The sequence below is a fragment of the Lycium ferocissimum genome, chromosome 1, assembly GCF_029784015.1.
Source record: "Lycium ferocissimum isolate CSIRO_LF1 chromosome 1, AGI_CSIRO_Lferr_CH_V1, whole genome shotgun sequence".
NCBI lineage: Eukaryota > Viridiplantae > Streptophyta > Magnoliopsida > Solanales > Solanaceae > Lycium > Lycium ferocissimum.
The window spans coordinates 5,340,415-5,357,789 of record NC_081342.1 but is presented as its reverse complement, the minus strand read 5'-3'; the positions used below and the strand labels follow the sequence as shown (position 1 = coordinate 5,357,789).

The window sequence follows — 17,375 nt, the reverse complement described above, 5'->3', positions numbered from 1 at the left end:
GACCTTTTTAGGACTCGGTGTGTAATGTACCCGGCCCTTTCGGGACTCGGTGTGTAACGTACCCGGCCCTTTCGGGACTCGGTGTGTAACGTACCCGGCCCTTTCGGGACTCGGTGTGTAATACCAATTGAGCAGTGGTTGCACAATAGGTGTCGTACCCCGCCGATTATAGCACGGCTCGGTGTAGTAAAATATATATATATATATATATATATATATATATATATATATATAAATTTACATGAGAGCCAAATAAAAGCTATAACTACTTCGAAGTGACGTAAGGTTGGTAACCTCCGATTTTCATTATGGAATTATCATCATCGCTATATCTCACCTCAAGGAACAATTATTATAAGGTGAGATCAACAACAATGAATAAAATCGAGAAAATCATGAAATAATCTCAATAATATCATAATAGTATTAACATCATAAGCTTTGGAATTTCTAGAACTAAAATCATCATCACCATAGAAACATTCTCATCTTTAACATCGTCATTCATATTGTAAAAACATGTCCGTTGTTGTTGTCATAAAAGCTTATAGAATCATAAATCTTTGACTCGGAAAATAGGGACATTTTGGAAAATATTTATGGATTATCAAGAAAGAAGTCATGCATTTGAATCATGAACTCTATGAATCATGAATTTCTAGCTTTTGCGAAATCATAAACTTGAGTTCTTGAAACACAAAATCATCATTATCGTTGTCACCATCATAAAATCATTCTTATCCTCGACATCATGAGAAGCTTTAAGAACCATGGATTTTTAGCTTTTGAAAACAAGAATGTTACGGAAACATTTATGAAATCATACCATAGGAATCATGCCTTTGAAAGAAAGGGACGAGCCTTAACATACCTGTTCAGCCTCCAATTATCTACACTTATTTGTCCGAGCTCGCAAGTCTACATTTAAGAGGATTCACACAATTGTTAGACTCATCGTTATACGCTTGTCTTAGTCCTTCAAATAAATCCATTTATAGTCTGCCGATATTCGGGCAGCACCTCCCCTGTTTATATGCCTAGTCCGAAATCACAATACCAACAAAACAACAACTACAACAGCAGCAACATCAACAACATCATCATCAATACCAAAATATTCCATAAAACATCCCACGCGATGTTTGTCCAATTTCTCAACCAACAACTTTATTATATAACCATTTCATCACTCTATCTTCGTAAATAAACCAAAAGTAATATTAATAAGGAGAGATTCATACCTTATTTTTGTTAAAACAGCGATATCTTCAATATCCACCTTGAATCCACCACAAAAGCATACTAGAATCACATCTATGCGTTTATCCGAGCTTCAATTAATACTCCGTCACTTGAAAATTGCTTACTTTTTTGTTTCCCTCACTCCCTCTTCAAATTTTCTGGAGTTTTCTAGCAAAATCTGATGAAAAAAAGGGGTTATTACCCTTTATATAAGGGTCAAATTCGGGTCGGGTTCACTGTAGCATTTTACTGTAGCAGCACTGTAGTAGTACTGTAGCACGCATTTCTGCTCTGTCAGCTGAACTTGTAACGTCCATAATTCTCTACTTCGATGTCCTATTGATGAGCGGTTTGTTGCGTTGGAAACTAGACTCGACGAACTTCATTTTAGGCTTTTGTTTCACTTCAAAACAATTCATATGCCAAGAGATATTCGTCTCCCAAGTTGGACCAAAATTTTCACACAAAACTTCACCCATCCTTTCTCTAAAGTCGTACAACTCCATTTCTTCCACTCATTTCCGTATAAAACCTTCCGGTATACCTTATATACATCCTTCTCTCATTAAATATACATCCTTCACTCGTAGGGCTTGGTCCTGGAATCTTCCACAACTCCCCCTGCATGATATTTATCACTAGTCATGCTTGATAATGGTCATGTCCTTGTGTTTCAAGATTATCCTTCCCGGTTACGACTTACGAAATCGTAATTCATCCTTTACTTCATTGTTACGTACTTCGCATGGCTTGTACCTTCCAAAACTTCATGGTACGTTTCTAATACTCCGTTACTACGGTGAAATACGTGGCATGCTCATGCTCTGAAAGTGCGGGGTATAACAGTATATGTAGAAATCAAAAACCTCAAGGATGATTCTGATGTTTTACCTAAAAGAATTATTAATTGATAAAAGTTAATCAAAAGCACTGTGAGAAGTTGGACCAAGAGTTCAGTAATTAGTGCCCTAAATTAAAGTTATTTTATATTTTTCTTTGAGACCTAAAAATATTAGAGGATTCCACTATCTTTTGCCCTAAAATAAATAGCTCAGTGAGGCAAAAATACTAATGTTCATATTAAAGTGAAAATGTTTTTGGAAGTTCCTATGCGCAACAACTTACAGTAGATATGTCACGCCCCAACTAGAGGGCCATGACGGGCACCTGGAGCTAACCTTTCGAGAACCTCTTCTCATACATCTCATAATTATATCTAGGTGGACCACAAAGATAACTCATAACTATCATAATCTGTGTCTAAAAGAAAAATGCACAACTATATAATAATCCTCAACTAAGCCCATATGCACAAGCCGGCAAGGCTGCCAAAAATGATACACTAAAATATGAACCGATGAGGTTATAGAATATCTAACTATATACATATGTCTAAGCCTCTACATAGAGTGCATGAAATCATAAAGACGGGACAGGCCCCCGTCATGCCCAAATATGTACTCAAAAGAACAATACCACTAGACTGCAGCTCCGAAGCAAATGGAGCGCTCCTGAGAAATCGCTGATGAAGCACCTAAGGATCTGATCCGTCTCCCTGCTTACCTGCGGGCATGAACGCAGCGTCCACAAGAAAAGGAAGTCAGTACGAATAATGTACTGAGTATGTAAGGCATGAATAACAACATGATAAAAATATGTCGAAACATAAGGTAAGAGAGATAACCTGTACATCTAATTGCCTCTTGAGGCGGATGTCATGCATACTTAGCTTTTAAAAAAAAAAAATTCATATATACATATATATATATATTGCTGCGGAACGTGCAACCCCGTCCATCTATCATATCATCCCGCGTCCGGGGCATCCCGCGTCAGGGGTAACATCATAACGTACCCATTGCAGTGCTACATATATATAAAGCATGCATGCGAGCCCAAATGAAATGTTACTACTCTATCGGAGTGACGTAAGGTCGGTAAACCTCCGATTTCTATTATGGAATCATCATCATCGCTATATCTCACCTTGAAAGAACAATTATTATAAGATGAGATCAACACCAATGAATAAAATCAATAATCATGGAACAAGCTCAATAATATCACGAGAACATCAAGAGCTATAAGTTTTGGTATCTTTAGAAATGGAATCATCATCATCATCATCATAGGGAATTTTTATCAACAATACCATAGGAACCTTGAGAATTATGAGTTTTTAGCAATTCTAGGAAATAGGACATTATGGATATCATATATGGGTTCACAATAAGGGAATCATGCCTTTAGAAAGAAAGGGTTGACCTTAACATACCTCGTCATCTCCTTAACTACTCAACGCTTATCCTCCCGAGCTCGTAAATCTACATTCAAGATGATTCACACTTCGGGTAAGTCATTGCAACACTTATAAGGTCAAACTAGACTAATAAACGAGCTAACGAAATTCGGACAGCATTTCCCCTATACCACTTACTTGCTCCAAATCTCAAGACAACGCCCAAACACAACAACAACATCAACAATACCATAGCCAAGAGATTATATTCAAATTAAACTTAAATCAATCCACAACTCTCTTTAAAAATCAACCCATAGTCATCAACTTCAACTTAATACCTCATGACTTCTCTATCACCATTCTCTTGACTTTAAGACTTACTAAACCTCCAAATCAACTCAACATAAGCAATAAGATGAAGAACATACCTTGTATTTGAAGACTTCAACTCACACAATTTGTTTCAAGGCCAAGTTTACCACAACTCCATGTAGAAACAAGAACAAGCACCTTTTTATGAACTAGTTGAGGATTTAGGAGTTTGATCCTTTCTTGATTTGATTTGGGGTCATTATGAATGTTAGAGGGAGCTTAGAGAGATTTTAGGGATTTATTTTGGGTGAAAAAATGAAGCCTAGGTCGTGGAACATCTATTTATAGGCTTAGAAAAAAAAAATTCTACCGATTCAAATTTCTGGAAATTTCGGTCAAAGTACGGGTTACTGTTCATCCCGTACTTCAAAGTACTTGATACTGTTCATCCCGTACTTTGGAGGTAAAAATTGTAACTTTCTGAAAATTTATGCAAAGTACGCCCAAAATGTACGGGACGTACATTTTTGTACGGGTCCTTACTTTACCCCGTACTTCACAAAAATGCGATCTGTCAGTTGCATTGGAAAGGAGACTCGCTGAACTTCAATTTACATAGGTTATGGATTCCGTAACTCCTCATATTCTAGGAGATATGCCTCTTTGAAGTTGGATCAAAAATACTATCCAAAATTCTGCCAAGTTTTTCCAAATTTTCAACAAACCTAATTTCTTCGATTCGCTTGATCCCAAAACATTTAAATACTTGTCTAACACTTATTAAAAGTCTTCCTTAACCTTATAGGGATATCATAGCCTCTCTGGACTCACGTTAGTTTGCTTACGACGTCGCGGAAACTTACGAGGTGTAACTAGATACCTCGATTTTAATTTTCACATTTTCCTTCATAATATCCTTTTTCTAAATAAAATCCATGTCATACAATAGAACAAAGATTAATAACGAACCAACTATTTAGTGAACAGAGATAAACGAACAAACTACGTGGTGTATAAAGCACTTCATATTCAGAATAATATATTGGATTTAAGTTATATATACACCAAAACAGTATAAAAAACTTTTATACTATAGATGTAGTTTGACCTTGATAGTAGGTATATTATCATTTAAACTAGTCTACTAGGTTATTAAATAACTACTTCTTGGACACGTGTGTTGCACGTGTAACCTACGCTGATGTTGAAAACTTTTTTAAACAATACAAATACTATTAAAATATGATTGTGATGAGTTACACCAAGTTTAAAGGGGAAAATACAAGCTCAAATTGATGAATGGTGAGGTCATTTGACCGTAAGATAATTGAATGTTTAAACAACTATTTAATATATTATTGTCAGACCAGATTTTCAACTTGATAGTTGTCTTATCTTTCAATGACATATAGTTTATGTAAATATGAGCAAAGCGGTAAATAATAATTAATTGAAAATTTTGAAGGAAAAATACAACTGAATGGATGCATAGTAATTTCAAAAGTTTGACAAACGAAAAAATACACATAACTACATGTGTAACTGCAATAAATAGGTGAACGGTTCTCAAGTTGATTGAACACAACACAATATAATACAATACACTAACTGGTTCTAAGGTCATTTGAATATGTCATATCAGTTCATTTTGAAAAAATTAAGCCGAAAAATTAATGGATGAATATTCTTGAAGGAGTCAATATCTTCCACCAACTTGATCAAGATGCATGTTTGCGTTCATAACCTAGAAAGAGGAAAATAAGATAATCGTGTCAAATGTTGATATTACAAACATGTTTACCTTAATTATTAGCCTTTACGACATTATAAAGTTTCTTGTTTCTTTCTCTCATATTGTATTAGTTACTTTAGACCTTTTTGTAATAATGTATTAAAAACAAATAAAAATGCAAAAACAAATGAGGGAAAAAAAGGTAAATAGAGTTGTGCCATGACTTCTTTAAGACCTGATAATATAAACATACGAACTAAGTGCCTTATTTACAATAAATAAATAAATAATAATGAAAAAAATAATTAAAATATATAGAGAAAAAACGAAATGAAACGTTTAAGTTTTTGTAAACAATCCCAATATAGAGGATACAAATGGAGTAATGCTACAAAAATACCGATATTATAAAATATAAAATTAAAGGTAATAAAAATTTCGCGGGAAATCAAGTGAATAAATCTATGATCAAATGAATTGTCATCATTTTCTTTATGTCCTTATGGATTTAGAACAAAAACACAAACCTAGGTCCTTACAACATTGCTTATGCTGGTAATTTGAAAGTTTGAAGAAGGATGTTGTTTATATGCACAGTCTAATCAGAATCTTATTCAAAGTATATTAGTAAATTAGTACTACATACATAAATTTCCGTCGAAAGCATGTGGTTTGAGATCTCACTTACACTCATTTTTCTTTCGTCTTACATTACTTTTTTTTAATACATTAGTCAATATACCAATTGTATATTGACAGAAATTTGAGAAGCAATATTGAACGTAGTCTTCTAGTTTTGAATGTCTGGAATATCTCAAAAATATAAAAATATGTAAAGATTAAAAAAATAGCACCTTTTAATAGGGCTCTTGTGAAACTTCTCAATCAATTCATATTTTATTTCAAAAACATATAAATAGGTAAAATTAAATAAAGTAGTACCTTGATAAGTAGACGAAATCTTTAGAAGTCATCAATCAAATCTTGAAACTTCTACTTGGTAGTTGGTACTCTTCTTTCACTGAACAAAAAGAACATAAAGGAAGCCATTACAATTCAGGATAACAAAAAAAAAATAAAAAAAAATCAAGAAGTATAAAAGAACATAGGTGATCACCGTGAACTATAGGAAGGGAACCATACCACGATATGGGGGATTTTGATTACCTTTATAGATAGTCAAGCAGCAAGCACCATATAACTTTTCTTGGAATATATAAAGAGTTAAAGACCTAATTAAATAAGGGAAGAAGAAAAGAACCAAATATTTAGAGGTGTATTTAAAACTTTTGGGAAACTAAGCATAAGGAAGAGAAAATATGACCAAAAAAAAAAAAACAGAAGAGGTAAAGATAATTTTGGCTACATGAACTTTCACCTTGTTGGTGAGGGTTCGAATTCCCACATTGTAACCCCCTCCTCCATTTCCCCTTCCCCTATCCCTATGTAATAAAAATATAATTTAAAAAAAAAAAATTGAAGGTAGAATCTGTAACGGCCTAACGGGTAAAGAGGAGTAGTAGTAAATTAAGAAGGAAAAGTTAAACAAATGCAGTAAAATATTTATGGAGAGGTTACAACTTTTGGTTTTGGGGAATTAAGTATGGAGAAATTAAGTGCAACTTCTAATCCACCTTTATGTAATTAAATTATACCATTTAATTATATAATTAACTAGATTTTAATTTAGTATAGGGTCAAAATAATATTAGTACTATTTAATTAGATTTTAATTTAGTGCAGGGGCAAAACCGTAATCTAACTTTGAAGATAGGAGCTTCCCACTTTCAGTATAAATAGTTTCTTGGCACATGCGTTGCACGTGTATTCCATGCTAATTAGTATAAACGTTTTCAAATGATAGAAATAATATTAAAATGTGTGACATAAGTTAGACGAAATTTGAAGGAAAATATGTAAGCTCAAACTAATGAATCATAATTTTCTTATCATGATAATTTCTTTATTGTGAAATGATTTTACGCTTTAATATTAGCACTGCACGAACAATCTTAATTTTTAAAGAGTTTCTTGGCAACTACTATCTCCGAGGCTCATACAAGGTTTTGTGCTCTACATAAAAAAGAAGAATTTTATACCAATGTATATCAAGAAACCATGACCTTCGCTACTCAAATTCTCGATAGTCCCCAGCTTTCTAAAATCAATGTTGAATTGGGATGAGCCTTTTAATATAGTGACACCCAATATGCTTATCTAATCAAATGTTCATAAAATCCAGTATTATATAATTTATTAAACAGAAAGCAAGATAGTTATTGAAAAAATGATTTGGACTCAGACATTAATGATGTTAGCTATTTTTTATTTTATCTCGATCCCTTTTAGGTCTTAGAATTTTTTTTGACCGTTTTCTTTTACTTTGAGTATTTGCTTACAATAGGAACAATTACTAAGGTAAAATTCTAAATTTGTACTTGCTTATAAGCTGAACATATACTTGCCTATTTAATTTTTTAATTTATGATGCCTCATCATTTTACCCGTGGCAACTATGGTCATCACGTTGTTTTAGTTATGGTAATATTTTTTTTAACTTTTCCAGCTATCCTTCATTTGAGAACCCTGTTAAAGGAATAAGGATAGCAAAGGATCTCTAAATTAAAACAACAACAACAACAACTACATCTCTAACAATCAAGAGGAAGGGGGTAAGGGGGTTAGGGCGAAAACAAAGGAGCTATGGACCAAGAATAAGAAAGCAGAAGTGTTAAAATCTCTTGGCTGAGAATAAATTTACAATCTAAAGAATGACCAAAATGAGCTGGCTAGAAGATCCATATCTTTGCACAATCCACGACATCCTTCTTATGTCGTTTCGATGAGGAGTCAGCAACTCTTCAATATCGTCGACTCTCTTCCATAGCTCTATATACGTTAGCTCAAGAATTAGTTCAAAAGTAATAGCACATCTCTACTAACCACACCCGTAAAAAAAGAGGATAAAATAATGTAAAGCGAACAAATTAAAGATCAAAAAGGGAAAAAAAGATGAACATGAACTAAAATTAACCCGTCTAAGTATCCGAATTAAAAGAAAAAGTAGATGCCCTGCATGTGGTAAATTCCAATGAGCAGTATTTATCATTTTTGGTGAAGATACGCAAGTAAAGCTTAACATTAGCAATCTAGAAGAACTGGAAAGAAAATATAATGATTAGTGTGAACTCTTAGAATTGAAGCAAATAACAAAATTGTAATGACATCCATGGCTGCACGTAAACTTGAGCACATTTTCTTATATAGTATAAGATCAATGTATGTTATAATTGATCTTAAGTAATAGGGACCATAAATATGAGCATGAATTTATTGATCAGTTACAATATGAAGTATCAGAATGTCAAGAGACTGAGAGAGACGTGGTTACAATAAAGCATCATTATATCAAAGATGGCATTCACTTTAATTACAATCCTATTTTCTAATTTCAATGCACTTTAATTACAATATAATCCCCTTCATCCAATTTCAGGAAGTTACTATCAAGTGAAGTTGAAATGATACCCTTCATTTTCAAGAGAGAGAAGAAAAGTTTTTTAGCATTGTTTTCTCACTAATACTATAGTCTTTAGTTGTACACAATCAACAAATTGTATAACCTTTTCTTATGCAATTTTTTTAATATATCAAATATTCAACTTATCAAATATTTCAATAACATAATTTAAATGTGCATATGAGCAATACTACTTATGGTCACAAATGCTTCACGTCTTAAAGTTTGTGTCCTTTCTTTAAGAAATTGTAATCTCCGTCTTTTTACAGCCGCATACATATCAAAAAGTTGTTGTCGAATAAAAGTATTATTTTGTAGAAGTTGTACGGAAATTCGATTAATATTTGTCTTTATTATGATAGCTAGTAGATCATTGTCATCAATTTCATGGTGTACACCTGCAAAAAGAGTTAATAGTTATTTGTTATAGAGAAACTTAATAATTATTGACATAAGAAAATTAATTTCATATTTATATATATTATAGCTGCAGGTATACGTACCCTTTATCTGATTCAAACTTATGAGACCTTTCATCTGTAAATTTGACAGAAAATATTAATTGAGTCGTATAAGTCAACATCGAGGTGTTTTGTACGAACATGCAACACCGAATTAAAGAAAATAAATTCAAATTTTAAATCAAGCCTTCTACAATACAAGACATCTAAGATGTATCACCTTCTTGACTTCTTCTTCCCTACGAAAGTCCATCCACCATTTTTGGTTCCATTATTCTGATATTTCACTCTTTCAAAAAAAATAGTCTTGAAAGGTGTGTCAAATAATGGTAATAACTTATAAAAGGTTTAAAGAAAAGAAAGTGGAAAAATTGTAAAAAAGTAACGTACCTCAAATTGTTGCAGACAGTGGTGAGAGAAAGAAAATTAGAATAGATAATTATCTGACAAAAGACAAAAGGATATACTAATTGAGTAACTTGAAGTGTTCTATGCAATTTATAGAATTTGATAAAGAATATCAAAAGCAATCTAACGGATGGAAGCTAAATGAAGCAAAGAATGAGAAAGAGATAGGAAGCATAAAATTTGTGCAGTTAAAAGATTTAATGCCTACAATAAATTCATTACCCCACTACTCAAATATATTTAAATTCACATACAGAGACTTTAATTTGCATCTTTAGTGCGTGAGGAGAGAGGTTTTGGTTATTTGGGTTTAAGGAAGAATGGTAGTACATCAATTTTTAAAGGACATTTTCGTAATCTAACTTTTAACTTAGAGGCATCCCACTTTTAATAATATATGATATGATATTTGTTATAGAAATTTACCTATAATTACATTATAACAATTGATTGTATCTTTTGCATCATTGCCTTGCGTACAAGCTCATGTATATTTCTTACTTCAGTAGTATTACTGTAACATCATTTACGCACCATAAAAATAATCCAAACAATGGAACGCTGTTAAAGAAATGGACCTTCGGCCTAATTCAAACTCAAAAGCTGGCTCATGATAGAGGATTGCCTAAGACCATATAAAGAGATCTAAAACCCTTCCCACAAATGATGTGGGACTCCAACACAAGTGATTCTCCAAGCTTCATTTCTTCAACTTGAAATGAAGAAAGAACCTTTTCCAGTCATTTTATCTAAGTTTCTTAAGAAACAAATGAATAGTTAAGTAACTTTATTGATATAAAACAAAGAAAAGTGACAGGAAAAGTTAGTAGGTGCCGGTGAGCTTCATGGCTAGAAGTATAATTAGCAGAGCAAAGGAGAAGAAGATTAAAAGATGAAGGTTAAAGAAACAGGCTGCACAATATTGATAGGTCTTACCTATTTGCACTGTACTCGCTCTGTTTCAATTTATGTGAACCTATTACTATTTGGGGAGTCTACGAGGTGGTACTTTGACCATGTTTTCCTTACATTATTTCTAAATTATTTGAATTATAAATTATCATGACTTATAGTACGTTTTATGTAGTTGCTAAATATAAAATTTTTATTTTTACAAACTTGAAAAATCTATATCAAAATTTAAGGTCAAAGTTATAAAGTTTGACCCTCGAACTCCGAAAAGGTTCACATAAATTGAAACGGAGGGAGTATTATTTTATTAGTACATCTCATGTGGACCTGTGGGTTGGGTTCTATATGGGAAATGAAGGGATGTTGTCCCACATTGGAGAGGGGAGAAGAATTTATTGGGTATAACTGGCTTAAAGAGTTGGGAAGATGCCAAGCCCGCTCGTCATCACTCGGCTCTGGCTATTAAATCCCTTCAGGACACAGAGTGAAATATGTAGGCTTGGAATAAAGTTTTAGTTCTGTGTGAACATTACTATTTACGGTACCGGTTTATATACAGATTCTGTTTTTATTTTCTAGTTTCGAAAAAAGTGATTAACAGCTCAAGAGTTGCATTTTCTACCATCTGCACTTATTTTTTCTTTTGTTTATAAGTGAGTAGTAGAGGGGAGTGGAAGTATGATGTGATGATACTGCATCAGAGTATCAGAGAAGGGGGTAACAAAAAGAACAAAAATGTAGTATACACAATGATATGTTCTTTATATTTATCGCTTTCATTTGAAAATAAACTGCGGAATAACAAAGCACTCTTCTTTTTTTTTTTTTTTTTTTTTCAGAATAAGAAAAGCACTGTTCATAATTGGTAAACATTATACTACACAAACTTTTACATTTTTCTGTATAAATGTTGACAGGTTTTTCTGAATGTTTATGGTGATTCTTGCTGCTGCTCGGCGACATGGTGCCCGGTCACTTTTCACATTCTGAAAAGATCAAGATCGGGCATATTAACCGGCCTGGAGAAAAACCTAGCCGTGTAATCTCTCACCAGAAATTCTTTACACATTGGAGGATTTTCTTCTGATATGAGCTCTTTGATTGGACCATACATCTTTGGAGGTGTAGAACCTCCATTGAAGAAGCATGCCACTGACATCCTTGGTCCTGCCTTATTTGCTAGAACTCTATGAGTTACACTTACAAACTTGTCATTTGATAGGATCTGTTACGGAAATCAGATTGAGATAAGTCACAATTTGTGAAATATGAAGATAAATGAGACAAACAAGTGTGTGTTTTGTTGCAAACCTGAAGAAGGTCACCAATATTAACAACCAGACCTTGTTCAATTGGTTCAACATCGACCAATTGGTTATTATGCACGACTAGCAGGCCGCCACTTTGATCTTCAAGCAGAATTGATGAGTTATGATATGTTGTTGTTTTGATGATTTGACAAACACGTCAAGGACCAGGTCCTTGATCAGGTCCCCTGGGCACTGTACGAAACATTTATTAGTTTGAAAAGTTGTGTGCCGTTCGACCTACAGAACTATAGTAGCATTGTGTGCAATATCTTCGGAGGTCAAACCTGTAGCTAAAGGCCAATATGAAAAGATGAAAGGTCCCTATCCATGGTCACATGCTTCTCACATGTTCCTCACTTAGCCCCCTATATATACAACATGTTGGCATTGTTTAACCTCATGTTGGCATTGTTTAACCTAACACTTGCAAATCTGAAAATTATATTTCTCTCAAGTGCAGCCGTCACCCCTCTCTAGCCCCCTATATATACAACATGTTGGCATTGTTTAACCTCATGTTGGCATTGTTTAACCTAACACTTGCAAATCTGAAAATTATATTTCTCTCAAGTGCAACCGCCACCCCTCTCTAGGTGCTCTCAAGAACAAAACGTCAGCAAGCCAAAGGACCAGATCCTTGAACTGAAGATGCTTCAAGTCCTTAGGTTGTTGAGTCTTTGTTCCCTTGTTCTATAAATTATAAACCTACTCTTCTCTTTTAAGAAGCTGTTTGTAGGTGCTTGAAATTTCAAGGGCTGCTTGTAAGAAGTTTATCTTCACAACCTTTTGAGTGGTACACTAGGCTAGAGTTAGTCTAGGTGTATCAGTTTAAATTCTTACCTACTTAAGCTGAGTGGTACACTTGTCTAGAGGTAGACAAGGTGTATTAGTTTTGTTTGGCTAGAGATAGTCAAGAGTTGCTTACAATCGGGTTATTATAAGGGAGAGGAATTAATAGTTTAATTCCTAAGTTGCAATAGGTTGTAATCTGAATATTGCTCAGTTTAGTGAAGTTGGAAATCCTACTGGGGTAGGTCGTGATTTTTAACCCCTAGAGCAAGGAGTTTTCCACGTAAATATCTTGTCTTACTCACTTTCTGTCATTATCTGTGAAAACAGTTCAGGGACCAGGTCCCTTAAACTGTTTTGGTGAAGTTTCAGGTTGTGAACTCATTAAGTGTAAACTCATAGGTTCTATCAAGAATGGTCAGAAAATCAGGATCTGTGTGCTTATTGGTACCAAGAGTTAGCTCTGGCTGTGGGCATGCCGGGTAGTAATGGCATACGAATGTTTGTCCTTTGGCACATTCCATGGCTTTCAAGTGGTCTTATTTTAGCCCAAGAGCTTCTGATAGTAAGTCAAAAAGAATTTCCCCTAGTTTGATGACATGATTTATGTACTCGAGGGATGTTTTCCTAATGATTAAGAAAAACATCAGAGATTACTAAGTCACAAAATACCATAATTTAAGATATTCTAGTCTAACATGTCAAACAATTGTAATCTTTACTGAAGCATAAACACGTATGTATGGTGTAGAATTCCCAATACTCAAAAATTTCAGCAAGCACTATCACTTACTACATGAGGGCAAAGTTGACCGGAACATCTTTATGAATCAATCAGCCTGTTGTGTTGAGCTTAATATGGAAAAGAGGGTTGTCTGTCAAATGGATCTATGTCGCGAGCAACACTTAAATAGGTAAACATCTCTGCTTCTCAGGTTATATTTCCTGAGAAGCCAAGAACATAAAGAAACTACAAATTAATCACACTAAAACTCAATAGTTCTGATCTTTAGGGAACACCTAACCAATTTCAATTAGAAAAGAACATAGACCATTGATCAATCAACCTGAAGTTTTAATTTCAAAAATTTCTACACCCGGTATGCATTAAACAGGACTGATATAGGATTGCAATTCAAGTGAAGAAGAATATATAGTTTATCTGCAAACTGCTGGTAATTCTTCAGGTCAAACATGACCAGAAACTAGCCTAGATATGTACAATGTATCCCTCCAGTTTGCAGTCTGTTATTGGTTCAGACAAAGATTGCTCTCATATACGAATAGTGCTCTTTCTTTAATTCAGCATCTTGCTCATGAAATTTACGAGTCCTATCAATCATTCCTTCCAAAACACTTGAAGGAACCCCATGATTTATCAGTTGGAAAATTCCCCACTTCTCTGATGCTTCCCTTATTTCATCAACAATCTTCTTACGCTGATCTTGAATTTCTATGCCGCTGAGATACACCACTGGAACCTGTAACTTGCACAGATTCAACTCCTCAGGAAGTTCCTCAGGTGGCCTAATAAAAATTCTTGGAATCTCGACTATTCCAGCATCAACTAGCCCCTTCACACCGGCTTCTGAATTATCAAAAGCCTTTTTCTCATTCAATCGATCATAATTCATCGTCAGTTCAGCTTTAGACTCCTCAGTGCTTGATATAATTGTTTTTAGTTTCAAGAAGGCTAATTTGCTATAACAGATGAGTTAGTTAAGGTCAACTACTGCGCGTAAATAGAAATGTCCTTTCGGACGACATATCATATTCAAATGAAACTTAGTATCTTTTTTAATTAGTTTAAGTAACTAATATTTGGACAAAATACCTCTAAACATAAACAATATTAAATCCTCTACAGAGACTCACAAAACACCAGAAAAGCAGGAGTCTGAGAGCTTATGTTTCCGTAAATAGCACAGAACTTGTGTATTAATTAATGGTTGTTATAGATATTTACCTATAATTACATTATAACGACCGATTATATAAATGTTTTTTTGCACCACCACGCCCTGCATATAAGCTCACATATATTTATTATTTGAGTAGTATTACTGTAACATTGTTTCAGACGTGTGCGCATACAGAGGCGTATGTAGCCTATAAGGTTGGGGTTCAATTGAACCCCAAACTTTGGACGCAGAGCCTAAATTTATATGTAAAAAATTATTAAAATTGCAATAAATACTAGATATGAATCCCTAACTTTAAAAATATAATGGGTTCAATGCTAAAAATCTATAAATTGAACCCATAAAATTTAAATCCTGGATCCGCTTCTGTGCGCATACTGGCACTTGCCTCTTCCTATTACATTCAAAAGCTCTAAAGATCACATTTAAGGGTGAAAAAGTACTCTCTATAAAAATGATCAAAACAATGACAAGTAGTTCTCGAGGCTTCATTTCTGCAACTTGAAATGTGATAATGCAGAGGTACCATCAAGCCCTCTCTCGTAGAAATGTGTTAGGTACTCCTTGATGGTGGTCTCTCTGTAGATTTGAGGATTCTCATCTGATAGCAATTCCTTTATGGGGGCACATACTTTTGATGTTGAAGCTTCATTGAGGTGCGTCCTGAAGAAACTTGCTACTGAAATTCTTGGTCCAATTTTCTTGGCAACAACTCTGTGTTGGACGCTTTTAAATTTGTCATTTGTAATAAGCTGAGAACATGAAACAAAAACAAGATTCAAATTAATATATTCATGCATTTTTTTTTTCTTTACTTTCCATTTCATATGAATCCATTCTTACAGAACAGAGTTTGACACATTCACAAGTTTAAAGGAAATAGACTTTCAACTTCAATCTAACTCAATCACAAAAGCTAGTTTTATGAAGCTAGGATTGCCCAGAATCATATAAAGAGACAAACAACTCATCTCTTAACCAACGTGGGCACGCACGTCCAAGACTGGACCATGAACAGCATAACATTGGGTTCTAACATTAGGTGAATCAAGAATTGGGATGAGTTTGCGCTGATACCATGTACAAAATATGGACCTTAAGTCTTAACTCAACCTTATGAACTAACTCATGAGGTGATGATTGCATAGAACCTCATAAGGAGATAAAAAGCTCATCTCTCAATGACTCAGCCAACACGAGACACTTAACAATAAGGTAAAGCGTCTAGAAGAATTCCTAGAGAAATGGAACACATACCTGTAGAAGATCTCCAACGTTAACAACTATAGCTCCATCAAGTGGAGGGACATCAACCCACTGATTTTCATGAAGGACTTGAAGACCACCAACTTGATCTTGAATTAGCAGTGTGAGGAAGCCACTATCAGCATGGCGACTAGTGCCCAATGTCAATTCGGGCTCAGGACAAGCTGGATAATAATGACAAACAAGGTAAAGCCCCTTTGCACATTCCATGTCTTTTAGGTGATTTTGATCAAGCCCCAAAGCTTCTGAGAGTAATTCAAATAGACTCAGCCCCAGCTTCATTACATACTTGGAGTGTTCCATCAGAATTTCCCTGCATGTTTTTGATTGAGATTAACTATTATACACGGACAGTCTGAAATAATGTTACACATTCAGATCACCCGAAAATAATAACAGTGATGTCCACAATAAGTTGTAGTACTAGTTATCTGAAAATAAAGCAACTTATTATAACATGTTAAACTATACTGATAATATAACAAATTTTTACATTGTTAGTCTATATAAGGTAAATCCTTGTTGATTTTCTATTACATCTCAAGAAGACTACGAAAACAAAAAGTCAACAGTACCTGCATACAACAGGTATTTCTTGAGGATCAGGTCGATCAGGAGCCACAACACAGGAAAAGGTATCCCTCCAATTAGATGCTGGTGCTGAGTAAAGATCAAAGTTTGAGTTATGTATAAACTTCTTCGTGAAATCACGTGAATAAAACTGTCTCTTTACTTCAAGATCCTGCTCAAAAAATATGCGCACACCATCTATCATTTGATCAATAACTCGTCCTGGAATTCCATGATTGACTATCTGAAAGAAGCCCCATTTTTCATAGGCATATGTAATTTCTTTGATGATTTCAGCACGCCGAGCTGAATCCTTGTCAATGTCTTCAAAGTTTATTATGGGAACCTTCAATTTTAAAGTCTCATAGCTCAACTCCTGATCAATTTTGACTTGATCATGAACAAACATATGCGGAATTTTTGTTACCCCAGCATCTACAAGACCCTTGACCCCTGCTTTTGTGTCATCAAACGCCTTGAGTTCCAATAATCGATCATAATCAGATGTTGCTTCTTCCTCATCTTTGCTAATGGTTATGGTCGAACAAAGAAGTAAATGATGAAAAAGTCAGTATAGTATAACAAGATTATGTCAATGAAAATGCAACTCAAGTACACTAACACAATTACATCTTGCTAGTAGTATATTTCTTTATTGTAAGATGAATTAATAAAAGTTGAATAACCAT

The 17,375-nt window shown here is 34.2% G+C and overlaps 1 protein-coding gene and 1 pseudogene across 1 annotated transcript; both read right to left on the bottom strand.

Annotated features, from left to right (window-relative positions):
- Window positions 1-11,578: 11,578 nt before the first annotated feature.
- LOC132068054 (deacetoxyvindoline 4-hydroxylase-like) lies at window positions 11,579-14,721 on the bottom strand (annotated as a pseudogene).
- A 577-nt stretch (window positions 14,722-15,298) lies between these two features.
- LOC132061322 (1-aminocyclopropane-1-carboxylate oxidase homolog 12-like) lies at window positions 15,299-17,375 on the bottom strand. The gene is made up of 4 exons (XM_059454165.1): window positions 17,317-17,375; window positions 16,692-17,213; window positions 16,108-16,429; window positions 15,299-15,602 (listed from the first exon to the last, which is right to left on the bottom strand). Exons 1-4 carry the CDS (start codon window positions 17,373-17,375, stop codon window positions 15,339-15,341), a joined length of 1,167 nt encoding a protein of 388 aa, XP_059310148.1. The 3' UTR covers window positions 15,299-15,338.